At 40.8% G+C, this 14,750-nt stretch overlaps 1 protein-coding gene across 5 annotated transcripts in view; it reads right to left on the reverse strand.

Annotated features, from left to right (window-relative positions):
• ARHGAP44 (Rho GTPase activating protein 44) overlaps window positions 1–14,750 on the reverse strand; it is a 181,106-nt gene that overhangs the window by 27,976 nt on the left and 138,380 nt on the right. For all 5 annotated transcript variants that reach the window (XM_036223806.1, XM_016158063.2, XM_016158065.2 and 2 more), the window contains exons 8-13: window positions 12,083–12,151; window positions 10,443–10,524; window positions 9,812–9,939; window positions 6,703–6,814; window positions 6,181–6,262; window positions 2,080–2,160 (exon numbers count right to left, since the gene is read on the reverse strand). In XM_036223806.1, coding sequence (XP_036079699.1) covers window positions 2,080–2,160; window positions 6,181–6,262; window positions 6,703–6,814; window positions 9,812–9,939; window positions 10,443–10,524; window positions 12,083–12,151 — 554 coding nt within the window. The remainder of the gene's footprint in view (window positions 1–2,079; window positions 2,161–6,180; window positions 6,263–6,702; window positions 6,815–9,811; window positions 9,940–10,442; window positions 10,525–12,082; window positions 12,152–14,750) is intronic.

Below are 14,750 nucleotides of genomic sequence, written 5' to 3' on the forward strand. Positions count from 1 at the left end.
ATGAACCTTGAAAACATTATGCTAAGTGAGAGAAGCAAGACGCAAAACACCACATATTGTACGATTCCATTCACATGAACTATCCAACATAGGCAAATCTACAGAGATAGAGACAGAAAGTAGCTTAGTGGCTATTGGGGACTGGGTTGGGGGGAATGAGCAGTGACTGCTAATAGGAATAGTGTTTTGTCTTAGGGTGATGAAAATGTCCTAAAATTAGGTAGTGGTGACAGCTGTACAACTCTACAATTATACAAAAAAAAAACCAAAAAACAAAAAACAAACAACCCCCCCCACAAAATTACACACTTTAAAGGGGTACAATGTGCATTATATCTCAATAAAGCTATCATAAAAAAAAAAGAAAAAAGAACCAGTGAGGAAGCTATGAACAAATGAAGTACACTACACAGTTCTGGCAAACCATACCACAAATCTGCCAAAATGAGACAAGAGGTCTCAGCACCCAAGGGTCTGTGTTTTTTCAGTTACGAGAGGCTGTTTCTGATCCCATTCTGCTTGGATTGCAGTGAAGTGGCTCCCTCAGAAATTGTTTACTCACTTTCTGCCAGCCTAGAAGAAAGATCACCATGCCCAAGGTCTGATAACATTGTCTCTAAGCTGTTGCTGTGCCGAATCCACTCACAGCCTCGCCTGACCAAGTCTTCAAGAGGCCACAGACACCTGGACCAGGACGTGGGAAGTCAGCTGACTGCAATCAGTCCATAGCTGGCTGGTGTCCTAAATTACAGTTAGTAACACTCAATGTGTTATACCGATCTGACTCTCGCTCTTTGTTTGTTTTTTTAATTGTGGTAAAATATATATAAAAATTATCATTTTAACCATTTTTAAATATATCGTTCACTAGTATTAAGTACTTTCACATCGTTATGCAACCATCACTACTATCGATTTCCAGAACTTTTTCTTCATCCCAAACTAAAACTATACCCATTAAATGATACCCCCTACAGTCTTCCCTTCCCCACAGCTGCTGGCAATCACCATTTTAGTTTCTGTCTCTATGAAGGTTGACTATTCCAGGTGTCTTATATGAGTGGAATCATACAGTATTTGCCCTTTCGTGTTTGGCTTTTTTTCACTTAGCATAATGTCCTCAAAGTTCATCCACATTGTAGCATGTATCATAATTTCCTTCTCTTTTAAGGTTGAATAATGCACTATTTGTGTATTTTGTTTATTTGCTTATCCATCAATGGGACATTTGGGCTGTTTCCACCTCTTGGCTATTGTGAATAATGCTGCTATGAATATGGGTGTATAAATATCAAGCCTTTGCTTTCAAATCTTTTGGCTACATACCGAGAAGTGGAATTATTGGATCAAATGGTAATTCTATGTTGGATTTTTTGAGGATCCTCCTTACCGTCACTCAGGATTTTTTACAGGAAAACAGAAATAATCAGGCAGATGGCAGCAGGAGCTGAAAATCTGTATCTCAAGAAAACACCAGGAGAGGTGGCAGGGCCAGGAGCGGTGCTGGCAAGACAAAGTGATGAGGAAGCAGAAAGTGTGAAGAAGCAGAAGCTGGGGTAGAGAAAAGATCTGCAGAGCAGCAGGAAGTGAAATCTCTGGTGGTCGCAAGAAAAGTGAGAGAGATGTGGAAAAATAGCTGGTGAAGGGTGGAGCACTAGAGAATATTCTCCTGGCCTCTTCCAGAATACTAGCTCAAGGGCACACCAGCTAAGTCCAGCTCCAGGTTTGGTTATTTTCTCCGAGGTGCCCATGAACACCTCTCTTTACAATAAATCCCCACTATCTTCAAATAACTTGCATTCATCTTTGCTCCTTGCAAATCAAAGAACTTAAATGATTTAGCCAATACCTAGTTAGGCAGCCTCCAAAGTCACGTAGCTCCTTTAAGTCTGTTTTCTCTGCAAAATGGTAATTAACAACCTCATAGGGTTGTTTGAGGTCGGAAAGAGACCATGCATGCTAACGACACTTTGAACACCATGAAATGCTGTGTACGCTAGTCACCATGATCTTTAGCCAGGAAACTGTGTGTCTGGGGCTTAAATAACCCTGACTCAAGCATCTCCAGTGTCAACTTACCGGATGTTGTTGTGATTGGCCTTGGGCAATTTTTCACAAGCATTCCACAGAGCCTGAAGCCTCTTGTCTTGCTCCTGGATGCTGGAAAATTAATAGGAAAAGCCAATGATTGAGCTCTAATCAATGAAGTCTCACTGGCAATCATATTCACCAGTCATTGTGATATTTGAGAATAAAGAGCTAACCTTTACGAATGATCATATCAGCAAGCTCTATTTTTTAAATGTTTGGTTACTATTTTCCCCCTCTATGTTCTCTTTCTGTTTGGTCCTGTACTATTTTAACGAAACTTCCCCTTCACATGCCATATGTCCCAGGTGAATGTGTGCCAGAGTAGCAGGTGGGGGCAGCAGGGCAGAGGCCAGAAGCCTGTTCTAGAGTAAGTGGGACCATGGTGCTGTCAAGAGGGCAATTATGGCATGGAAACCAGGATACATGGCACCAGTCAGGGAGTTCAAATGCTTTCACACCACAGTGCAGCATATTGTCCAGTTCAATGGATATTATTTAATTGACACTCAGCAAATCCCTTTTGAATAAGTAAGTTCTATGACCTCATTATGAACATAAGGAAATCTGACCTTTCAAGACATAACTCAGAGATGCATAATGCCCATGAACGAAAGAAAGGTTTGCTCTAAGGGTTTCTTTATTTATATGCCTTCGGAAGATTAAAAGAAATTACTAATAGGACTATGTTCTCTATATACTTTTCATGAAAATCTACATCAAGGCCTACATAGGTAGAAAAGCCTTATGCCCAAATACCCTTTTCTCCAGAAAAACTGAAAGGAAAACACGAACTGGGTGATGCTGCAGCTCTGACCCCATGACCTAGGGCCCAAGGCAAGGTGGCAACCATCACCCACACCTCAGGCACCCAGAGGTCCTCCCACAGAACCTGACCACAGTTCAACCTTGAGGAAAAGGTAAACAATTATCCAGATTAAACTTTTGCTTGGAAACTGAAGGGGCAACTAAACCTCCCATTTAGAAATGGAAAAGTAACAGCTCATATCTCAAGTAGTCATAATTTGACCAAAAGCTAGCCAAAGAGGGTTTTTTGTAGGGAGGCCATGAAGACTCAACTTCATCCTAATTGTAATCTTGTGCCAATCATAAAATCTCTGTGAACTTCACTTTCCTCATCCGTAAATGATATTAGTAAGAGGACTTCCCCCACAGCATCCGTGTGAGAGATTTGAAAGGGAATCTGTACGAAGGGCTCAGCTCTTGATCAATGTCAGCCTTTGCAGCTGCCACTGCCACTGCCTCTGCTCTCACCTCCACCAGCTGCTGACGTGTCTGTCACTTGCAGCACCAGGCCCTGTTTGCTGTCCTGTTCCTCGGTCCTTTCCAAGCTGACAAGGAAGATGCTGCTAAGACCTTTCATTCAGTAAAAATCAGCCAACATGTACTGCGTGCCTCTCGTGTGTCAGGCACTGTCCTGAAGGCTGGGAAGCAGTGAGCAATTGAGATGTCATCACTCTCAAAGCTCACAATCTCATCAGCTACACAAACAGAGCCATGAGCCAGGCCATCAGTTTTAAGCAGAGAATGAACCCAGAGATGGGACAGGTCATGACACAGGAAGGTCTCTCTGAGGTTATATTTAAGGTATAGCCCAAACAATCAGAAGGAGCCCTAGGGTAGAAGTTTTGGCAACAGTCACATCAGAGGGCATTGCCAATGCAAAGGTGAGGGTACTTCTGTCTTGAGGAAGGTGTCCTAGCATTGACTGGAGTGTCAGTCCTTCTTGCATCCTCTCTCAGGCATCTCTTGGCCTCTGGGCTATTCTGCATCTCTATTCTGAATGACTTCAGCATTGAAGCATTTATGTGGCTTGCAAAGACAAGTCCTTGGAGTTTCAGACCATCTTGCACTGTCCTGGGGATCCCTAACGTCTATTCTTGCTGCTTCCCTAGCTCCAGCTTTGACTCCTGGACGTCCCATCCTGTGACAGAGCTGGCTGTGTCCTGTGGAGTTTGCCCCTGTTAGGGTCAGTGTGGTTCTTTGGTGAGATCCAGTCTCACTGAATATCAGTGGTATCAACCCCATAACCTAGGGAGCTTTGAGACAAGGTACCCAAATCAATTAAATCAGAATCTTTGGAAAAAAGTTGAGGCACTGATATCTTAAAAGTCTCCCAGGAGGCTGATGCCAAAGGGGGTTGGAATGGCTGTTCTAAGAAAAAATTAATTTCTTTAGAGATTGTGACTGCAGTCACAGTCATTCCTGGAGTCTATAGGCAGGATGCACATACCCTCTAGGGGCAGGAATAAAGCCTTGGTTTTTATTGGTTCCAAGACACTGAGCTCTGAGACATCTGAATTGTTCCTATTTCCTATCTCCTCTTGGAGACCCACCTCTGCAAATGAGGAGTGTCTCTCAGATCCTGAAGCAGCAGGCTGTCCTCGGTTTCTTCATCAAGATCACTTGGCCATTCAATACCTAAAAGGGACTGTTTCCATCAAAGGGTATGTTCACACTTATCTCCACTTCATCCCTAGAACCACGGTGCTGTTCTAAAGAGGCATCAAGTGCCATGGTTAAGCACATGCGTTCTGGAATCAGACTCCTTGGAATTAGATCCTCATCCTGCCATTTATTAGATGGCAAATAACCTGGCATGACATATCTGCACTATGACTCAAATTCCTCATCTGTAAAATAGGGGAAACAGCACAACCCACTTCACAGTGTTGTTGTGAAATTAGATGAGTTAAAAAACGTATAATGAGCTTAGAACAATGCCAAGTCTCTAACAAACACTTGACGAAAAGCATCATTTATGATTATTTATATCACCATGGAACTCAACGTGCACTCTCCACAATGAGATATAAGAACATCTATTCAGCCACCCTTCAGGATAATCTTTAGTCTATCATAGAACAAAATAGCGTTATGGAACTTGATTGGAGCTACTTTTCTCTAACTCCACACACACTAGCCTGGCTTTACTTATTTCCCACCGATACCTTACAGAAGCAGATACATATTCCAGTGTTCTTTCTGACAGGCTAAGCTGGCTGCTCTTTACAACTAAAGCTCATGACTAAAGAGCTCTAGAAATCATGTCCTTTCATGGGCACTTAGCTTAGTCCTGTTCTCATAAAATGTTCTTCCCCTCCTTTAGCTCCTTTTTCTGGTTCATCTCTACTGTCCACTCTCTGGTGCCAATTCTCTGATGTCCACTACTCAGTGAAAATCAATTCCTCTCAATAAGGGCATTTACTTAAACTAGCTTTTGCTTACAGTCAATCCTAATGTATGCATCAAGTGAGGAAAGAACTCAAGAAGCAAAAAGGAAAATTGTGCTTTGGAGCCATAATAGGTGGCATGGCTGTGGCTTTCCCTGCTCTTCATATTTTCCCTCTTCCTGCTACATGACTAGAGTCTTGGGCCTTTTTCCTGTCTCCTTCCCACTGAGGCTTATCTTCAGGAGAGTAGAAAAGTGTCCATTGCCCATATGTTATGTTTTTATATTAGTTATCAATTAGTTTTTATTAAAATATTTGCAACTATTACAGGTACAGATAAAGTCTACTGTGACCACTCCCTTGTCCTACTCTTCTTGAGAAGGAATCGCTACCATCTGCCTTTGAGCCCTTTTGGAACCTTCTTTTATGTATTTACACATATACAGGGGCACTCTTAAAACTCTATTGTTTTTAGTGTTTTGTTTACTTGTTTGTTTTTAACCAAACAACAGAACAGCATATGTGTCCTGGTTAACTTGCTTTATCTCACTCAACAATAAATCTTTATACCTTTTCATGTTAGCATGAATGGTTCTACTTATTTTTTTAACTGCTGCAGAGTATGTCACAGAGTAAATATACCATAGTTTATTCAGCCACTCCCCATGTCCCCCACCAATGAACATTTAGTAACTTCTAGGCTTTCATTATTCTAGATAATGCTGCATTCAACATGCATCCTTGTACACGTTTCTTTGGGCACATGTACACATACTTCTCCACGACTGATACCAAGAAATGGAGCGTCTAGCGCATAGGTTACATGCTTTCACAATTTCAATAAATACTTCCAAATAAACACCAACTCACAAGATGCTCCAAAATGTTGTGTACTCACTTGGAAGCCTGAATCCACTCGTCATAGAGTTCAAAGGTCATAAGAGGTTCTGGCAACTCTCGGAGGTAAGATTTCAAAGCTCCTGGGCATGAATACAACATTTGCCATGAGCCACTTTGATATTGCAGAGACAAATTCTATCAGCCAGCACTACCTATGTGGGTTACATGTGGGGATGGGCTCCCTGACCCAGACAACAAGATCAAATAGTAGCTTCCCACATGAATGGATCCGAGGCTCTGGCATGTCAACTGGACTGGCATTGACAATTACACTGGCCTCCCCATCTCTTATTTCCCACCGATACCTCATTTTCTGTTGGTACACTGGGGAGACCTTCCTTCAAGAGGCCATAGCAACCAGGCCTAACACTGGGCCTTGAGTGAACACATCTGAAGCATATTAGAGAGCCACTGTCTCAAGTGCCTGTGACATGTGGTCACACACGCTCCATGTTCACACCTTCCCCATGAGCCTCTACAGCACAAGCAAGCACCTTACTAAGGGGCTGTGGGTGCCCACCTGCAATTGCATGGGGGTCTGCTGAGTACTCTTGCACATCCACCACACAGCAGTCCAGGGCAGCTTTCAGCTTCTTCAGCTTGGAGGCAGACGGAGCTACTCGGAAGAGTCCCTACCAACAGGATTGAGGGTCAGTGGGCTGCACTCCTTTCCCCCAAATTCTCCTAGATGCATTTTTTTACCAACACCATTACCAACATTGTAGCTGTGTGTTTTCTAAATGTGTCCTCCTTTAGAGCAGGAACTAGGCCTTGCCCATTGTTGTGTTCCCAGCGTGTAGTATAGGATGACTCATTATTCTATCTTAGTAGTCACTGAAAAAATAAAATTTGGGCACTTAGACTTCTTGTGTATTTATAATATGTTTTGGAGTAGAATTTGACTGAGACATGGTTAGATTTGGCTGGCCTAGGAAGTTGGATATGAATAGCTCTACAGGGTGTGTGGATGTTGGGAGAAGAAACGAATGCAGGTCAGAGTTTGAAAGAAATCCCTAAGTCACAGACAAGTAAGTTAGACATGAGCTGAAGACCTCCTGTATTGTTTCACCTCCTTAGCTCCTTGGATTCTGTGATTCAACTCACAAACTGAGAAACAGGCTGGCAGAATACTCCTTGCTCCTTTAATATTTATGGCCATTCAGATATTCAGGTTCCTTCTGAAGAAAATGTTCTTGGTCTAGAATACTGAATTTTGGGCCTGCTAAGATTGTTAACTCCCTTCTCATTATGGGGTATATCAGATAAATAGATGTCCAAAGCTCGGTGGCATACATGTGAGGAAGCTCCTGAAACATGTTTGGATTAAAACATAAGTAAGGCTGCTATGACAAAGAGAGCAAGCTACAGCACACATTAAAGAAGTGGGTTAGATCCTCACAAAAACATGCCATAGACATGGAAGAAGAGCAATAGCATTTGGTGATAGACAATGCCAAAGAGAAAAAAATAGAGCTGTCAAATACAAGCCTTCAGATTCTTGACTGTGTAACTGAGATAAAAATCAGGAGAAGGTGATAGTTTAGTTAGTGAGTCCAGTTTTGGGGGCATCAGAGAAAAATCTGCATGGTAATGTTGAAGAAATGGCAGCAAACATGGGAGTGAAGCCCAAAGGAGGAGTGAGGACCCTGAATCCCCAATGAAGTTCAGGTGAGCTCTAGGAGAGGCTGTTTATGCCCCAGGAAATATTAGAGCGAGCAGAGGGCAGGGCTGGGATGGTGGTGCTTAATAGATCATCGCAATGCAGCTGACAAGTGTAAGAGAGGAATCAGAGAGTTGAGAGTGGTGCTAGTTTCAAGGATGGCTACAGTAGTAACTTCACAGGCAGTGTGGCCAAAGTTGCTGGACTAAGTCGTGGGACTAGGCAATCCAGGGTCCCTAGAGATCGCTGAAGGCAGGCTGAGCCCAGTGGTGTGAGCAGAAGTGATGACTCAGAGAAAAGTAGATTAAGTCAGTGGTGGTAAAGATGAAGAATCAGCAAATGCTGAGAGTTATTTTAAGAAATTAGGTAGCACAAAAAAAAAAAAAACCTAAGAGCTTAGGAAAGGAATATAAGGCAGTAGTTGGGTTGAAAGAAGATTTTATTCTAGGCTAGAGGAAACCTGAGTATATTTGTCATGAAAGGAAAAGAGCTGATGCAGAGTAGGGAAAAATGCAAGTGAGAGAGTGAGTTCTGACAAGAGGCAGAAAGGCCCAGAAAGAGCCGATGGAAGAGTCAGAGGACAAGATAGGAGATGCCAGATCATCTGACATCTGTTCTTTAAGCACCAGTTTATATTGATTAGAAATGTAAAGATATTGATAAATTATTTTGACTTTTGGTATGTAATAATACTGTTACATTACAAAACATTTATCTTCCAGAGAAACTTACTGAAGTATTATAGATAAAATGATATAATGACTGAGATTGGCTTCAAAATGTCCAAGAGAGGGATTGGGGGACAGAAAATGGAGGTCGAGATGAAATAGGATTGACCATAAGCTAGGTGATGAGGCTCATTATCTTATTTTTAAGTGTTTCAGATTTTCCATAATTAAAAAAAAATGATAGGAAAAGAAAAGGCCCAGTTTACCTCCCTCCATGAAATTGTACCTCAGAGACTGCAAAGAACTTTCATCTTGAAATTGATAACACATGTGAAAATGTCTGGCATATAAAATGTGGTAAAAAAAAAAAAAAATGTGGTATAAAATGTGGTTAAAAAAAAAAAAAAAGACACTCATTCTCATTTGTTTGGATTAGCCAGCATCCAGAGCAGGCCTGACATAGAGGAAGGAGGCGGTCAACACATATGTGAACATTCATTGGCTTCCTCACCTTCTCAAGCCCTCAGTTTGCCCCATATGACCAGTGCTGACTTAAAGGCTGTTTTGGATTCATCAGGTTTATTTGATAGATGCTAGACTCATCTCCCCCAATAAGTTCATATACCCCTATCTTACTCTTTAATACTTTGCTCAGTAATAAATACACAGCATGCTCTACATAAATATTGATTGGCTGATCAGATCAAAGGAAGATAAAGATTTAAAAATAGCCTGTAGAAAAAACTCAAAATGAGATCTATCTCCTAAGAAATGATTTACACAGCAATAAAAATATCAGTTCACCAATTTCTCAGAGGCCTTTTTTACATGTGGCTCTTAAGAAGTACTTTCTAATTCTCTATCGATCATATTTCATGATCTCTATAAAAACGTTATGATCAAAAAGGTTAAAAGGTCTATTTTTAAAATCAGGGAACTGATGAAGAAGATGAGGGGGGTTTAGGAGAAAGAAGCAGGACAGAAAGCAATAGCAGCAACGGCAGCAGCATACCTAAATCATGTTAAATATGAAGAAAGAATGGCTGGAGTGTGGCTATAAGTTCCCCATGGCCAGTGGTATCAGTCTTCCACAGTCCTCCACTCTTCCTATAAAATGAACGCTCATAGGAGAGAACACGGCCACTTTGAGTTCTGCAGGAGAGGAGGCTGCATCACATCTTACCATGTTTGGATTTGTGGGGGCCAGGATGGAGACGGTAACAGGAGAGAAGATCTTGCAGGCTCTGTCTCATGGAAGAGGGGACCAGCTAGGGGCTGGGTTTGGCTGTTCCCAAACCTACCTCTTCCTGCATCCCACATTCCAGCAGCATTGTTACACACGCCTCAATGGGGAAGGCGATCTCCCGGCCACTGATCATGAGATGTTCTTCCAGAGGCTTCCCGAATGAGGGCTTCTCCACCCAGGCCTCTTAAGGGGGTGGAGAGAGAAAGGAGGTCAACGAAAACAGTTACTGATGTTTACTTATGCTGAAATATTTCTTTCTTCTTGTCATACAAATTCTCATCAGACTACCAAAGACATGGAGGCACAGTTAAGTATCCATTCTTGTGGTTTTGGAAAGACAGGGAGGACCGGGCAGATGGATGGCTAACCAGCTGTGTCCAGAGCTGCTGGGCTGCATGTGACACACAATCTCCACACACATATCCATGCACCCAACCCACCTCCACCCCAACTCATCCCCTTGAGGAAAGAATGTGTGTGAGTGTGATCTGCTTCACTGACACTGAATCAAGGCACCAGCTTGTGAAGTTATAGCAACTTATCTAAATGTGACCCTGTTGGGGAGAGAGTAAGGGTGAAATACAGGGCGTCAGTCTCACCTAGGAAGGCAATATTGGGCCATGGTCTCATCTGGTAAGGCAAGCTGGCTCCCAACCCTTACCTGTCTAAGGAAGGTTAGCACTTACCCTGTTGTGCTTTTATCTGAGGCAACACAGCTTGCAAGAGTGTCAATGACTTCCTGTGGTATTCAGCTTGCACTTCTATTAGCTGAAAAAACAAAAGAGCAAGCATTACCCTTTGTCAAAGAGTGGGGAGCACAGGCTACTGTGTCATGCGGGTACTCTGCATGAAAGTGCTGTCTTATAGGGAGGGAGGTGGAGTCCCCCATTCCCTCTTCAATCCATCTAAAATAATGAGCATATTCCTCCTTAGCCACTGAAGCAAAGAAGGCAGTTTGGGATGCAGAACCATGAAGGATATGGGGGGACCACCTCAGAGCTGGAGTGTGACTTAGAGAGTTTGCCTTCATTGCCATTCTTCCCTACTGAGGACCCCATCCTCAAAGCAAAAGGCAACAAACAATAGGAAAATATAAACAAAAAACACATGTAGAAATCCATTTGCCTAAAAAAGTTAAATGCCATTAGCCTGTGTGTGTATGTGTACATACACATACATAAATGTAAACATATATATTTTGTTTTCTGTAAAGTCAGTTCAAGATATAACTGATCAGAAAACTTTTGGTTTGATCCCCAATCCTCCTCAACTACTCTGAAAGGTAAAATTGCTTTGGTTATAGAGATACAACCCAAAGAACAAATTCCTTCAAGATGTTCTATTTTGACTATCCCAGTACTAAAAAACCTTCTGAAATACTGATAAGAGCAGTATGTCAAAAATTTCATTAATTTTAAAACTCTAAAACTGAATATTACCTTCCCAAGTAAAATCAGTTGGAATATACTTGAAAAAATATTACTACTTTAAAATAAATGTTCTTAAATTGGAAAGAATGCATATCAGCTCTTTATTAGGGTAGAAGCAATGTGTCTGAACTTCTGATCCACTGATGGAAGTGTTAGAAGATTGCTAATAGCCCACAGCTATTCTATATACTTATCAAAGTATTTTAAACTTTTTAGGATTTCTCCTTTTTCTTCCTTTATTTTCCTTCCTTATCATTCCATCACTTCCCTATTTTCAATTTGTATTTTTTCTTTACTAAGACACTGTCTCTTAAATCTGCTTTCATTGATGAAAGGCAGCTAAACAGGTCACATCAATTATCATTTACTAGTCTGTCATCATCTTTGGCAAAAATCTAGATTAAAATCAAATATGTGCTGGGGACAGAATTATCTTCTTCCCGGTTCTTTGTTTTTTGATACACCAAGGTTTCTCAACCTTTGCCCTACTTCCATTTTGGTCTGGATAATTCTTTGTTGTGGAACTGTCCTGTGCACTTGAGGATGTTTAGCAGCATCCCTAACCTCTATGCACTAGATGCCAGTAGCAACTCCCTCAAAAGGTGACAGACAAAAATGTCTCCGGACACTATCAACTGTCCACTGGGAGAGGGAGCAAAACCACCTCTGATTGAGAACAACTGCCATAGATTTCAGTAACCTTCATAGATGAGGTTAAATTTTATTCTCAAGTTTTTGGGGAAATCCATACAAGGAGAAGAAAAGGTAGTGTTTATTCACAGGTAGAACAGTCAAACCCCCACTCTTTTCTACAGCATGTTCAACCAAGGGGCTCTGAGTTCCATGCCCACATTTGCAAACAGGTTATAAGTAGTGTCACCTTTCTGGACCCTTACCGTTTGAAAGTAGTTTGCATAGTCAATTTCTTTGGCCACAAAACTGTACATGTCAGCTGAGAGCTGGTCCTATGGAAGGTAAAATGCACAACCAAGGTGAAATATAAAACAGTAGAGAGTAGTTAATGCATGAGTCTAGACATAAGAGAAGAAGAAGATACAACCAATGGTTAATTAAACAATTAACCATTGTTTAATCTCATTTTAAATAAAACTTGACATATTATAAACTTTGCCAAGGACATTTCCATGTTCCCAACCATGGCTCTGGAGAATGAGTAGCATGAAAACAACACCTGTGCCATTGGTTTCCCCAGAGATTTTACCACACAGGCCACATCTAGAGTTAGGAAAGCTCGTATAGGGGAGTGAGGTGCAAATTACTTGCATACACCTCTGCGGTTTGTGCCACCATTGTGAAGCAACCTCCAAGTACAAACTGCTTTTGTTCTCTCATTCAGTTATTTCTTCTCTTTATTCTACTATTTTGCTATCCTTCTTTCTTAATACTGATTGGTTAATCACAAGCATATAAGAAAGAGATAGAAACACCCAATTTGGAGAAAGTTGCATAAAATAGGTGGGCAGGGGAAGGACTGCTGATTCAGAACCTGGCAAAACCTGGTCTCTTCCAACGTCACACACAACTCTCATGTTAACAGTTTTATGCTTTCAATTCTCCATGACATTGAAAGCAATGACCTAATGCTGTCTCTGAATCTGGAATGTGTTCTCTGAGAAGAACAATTTTCAGTTTCACAGAAACACCCATAGCGAAGCATAATAAAAAGTATATTTTGAGCAGAATGTAGATTCTGTCACTACCCAGATCTTTGAGCATGTCATGTCTCTGAACCCATTTATGCAAGTCATATGTATGATCTCTAAAGTTCCTCCCTGTTTGGTTGCCTCAGATAAAAGACCTTTAGATGAAATGCTAAGTTGAGGAGAGAAGAGTCTTTAATGTTCAGGTTGAGGGTAAATGTGAGAACACAAAAAAGCTGATCCAGACACTGAAGGCATTAAAGCAGGAGCTACACATTTCAGGAAGAGCCTGTTTCATGAAACCTCAAGTATCTGTACCAACCCCGTAACCCTCAGACCCTCCAGCTGCCAATTAAACCTATTATTAGTGAGAGAACTGGGATATGACGATCGATCTGCTTCCTTTTCCAGTATCCTTGTAGACAAGTCATCACGGGGAATATCCTTAAAGAGTTCTTGTACACTAGGCAATAGAGTTAATAAAGCACAGAGTTAATGGAGAAATCTGTTTTGGGGAGAGCTTTAAGCACGAATTTGTCAATGTTACATTTGGTCTAATTTCAAATAATGAAGAAAGGGGAAACAATTACTATTCGCTAAGAAGATTCTAGGTGAGAGGCACAATGTCACATAGAATTCTCATCTAACTCTCTTAGGTAAGTGGAACTTCCAATTTCAGATGAGTAGCTACCAAGAGTTCAAGGATTTTATTTGCCTGTCTCAAAAGTTCTTCTCATATTAGGGGCTTAAAATTATTTGCTGAAAAAACAAAAGAAATGAAGACTCAGCAATGGTAAGTTTCCCTAAGAATAAAATGAGAGCTAAGCCCACCCATGATGGCTCCCCTTCACCAGACTGCCCCTATAATGAATGCTTTCGTAGGGCTACCAAATATATCGAAGGTTCAAGACAAAGCAGTTTTGTGAGGAATTAATGTCTGCCATTCCCGCATCAGCACTGTTCAGGACTCATCCATCACCAGCCTGGCAGTCGTAAGACAGATATTTCAAGTCAGGGAAAAACAAAGGGTTGAGTGACAAAAATAGTTCTGCAGACGGGAAAGGAACGGACCCCCTGAAGGACTAAATGCCATATCAAATACACCTTCAGTAACTCAGCATTTGAGCTTTGTCAACAGATGATCTTAGAGGAGTCAGACCATCTGTGTGTGTCTTCAGGAACATGAAAGAATTTTTAAAGCTACAATTAGATTACTGCTGTATTAAGTTAACAATATGGATCCCAAACAAGCCACATGGCAAGTAAGAAATAAAAATGAAAACTATAAATCAAATTTCCATTTATCTAAATTGTTAGTGAATTTTATTTATAGAGAGAAAAAAAAAACCTTCATTAATAATCAGCAGAGTTAAATGAATTTAAAAACATCATTTCTTTTTTGATTTTGCAACTAATCCATACTCAGAAAACTACAGAGCAAATAACCAAATTCACCTGTAATCTCAGTAGCAGAGATAATGGCTACAATTGCTGTGATGTGTGCTCATTTGCTATTTTAATTGGCACATGTTTGTATGATTGCTAGGCTTACAAAAATGGGATTGGAATGCTTGTAGCTCATTTAACCCTAGATAAACATGTTTTCTAATGGACATGATATTTAATATATGGATAGACTGTGTTTTTATTATTGGATGTGTTTCTAAATTTTTCTTCTTATAATGACACTTAAACGAGCATCTGTTTATACAGATTTATATCTATCTCTTGATTGTTTCCTTAGGATAAAATCCACAGTTAAAATTAACTCTGATTATACAATTCCTTATAGTTAAACTTAAAAATATTAGAGAGGTAATAATGAGTTGAGACATTAGGGCTTTTGATATATACTGTCAATAGCCACCAGAAGGATAATTTATACTGTAAGATGTAACCCATA

Source organism: Rousettus aegyptiacus, unplaced genomic scaffold (genome assembly GCF_014176215.1).
Source record: "Rousettus aegyptiacus isolate mRouAeg1 unplaced genomic scaffold, mRouAeg1.p scaffold_m13_p_6, whole genome shotgun sequence".
Lineage (NCBI taxonomy): Eukaryota > Metazoa > Chordata > Mammalia > Chiroptera > Pteropodidae > Rousettus > Rousettus aegyptiacus.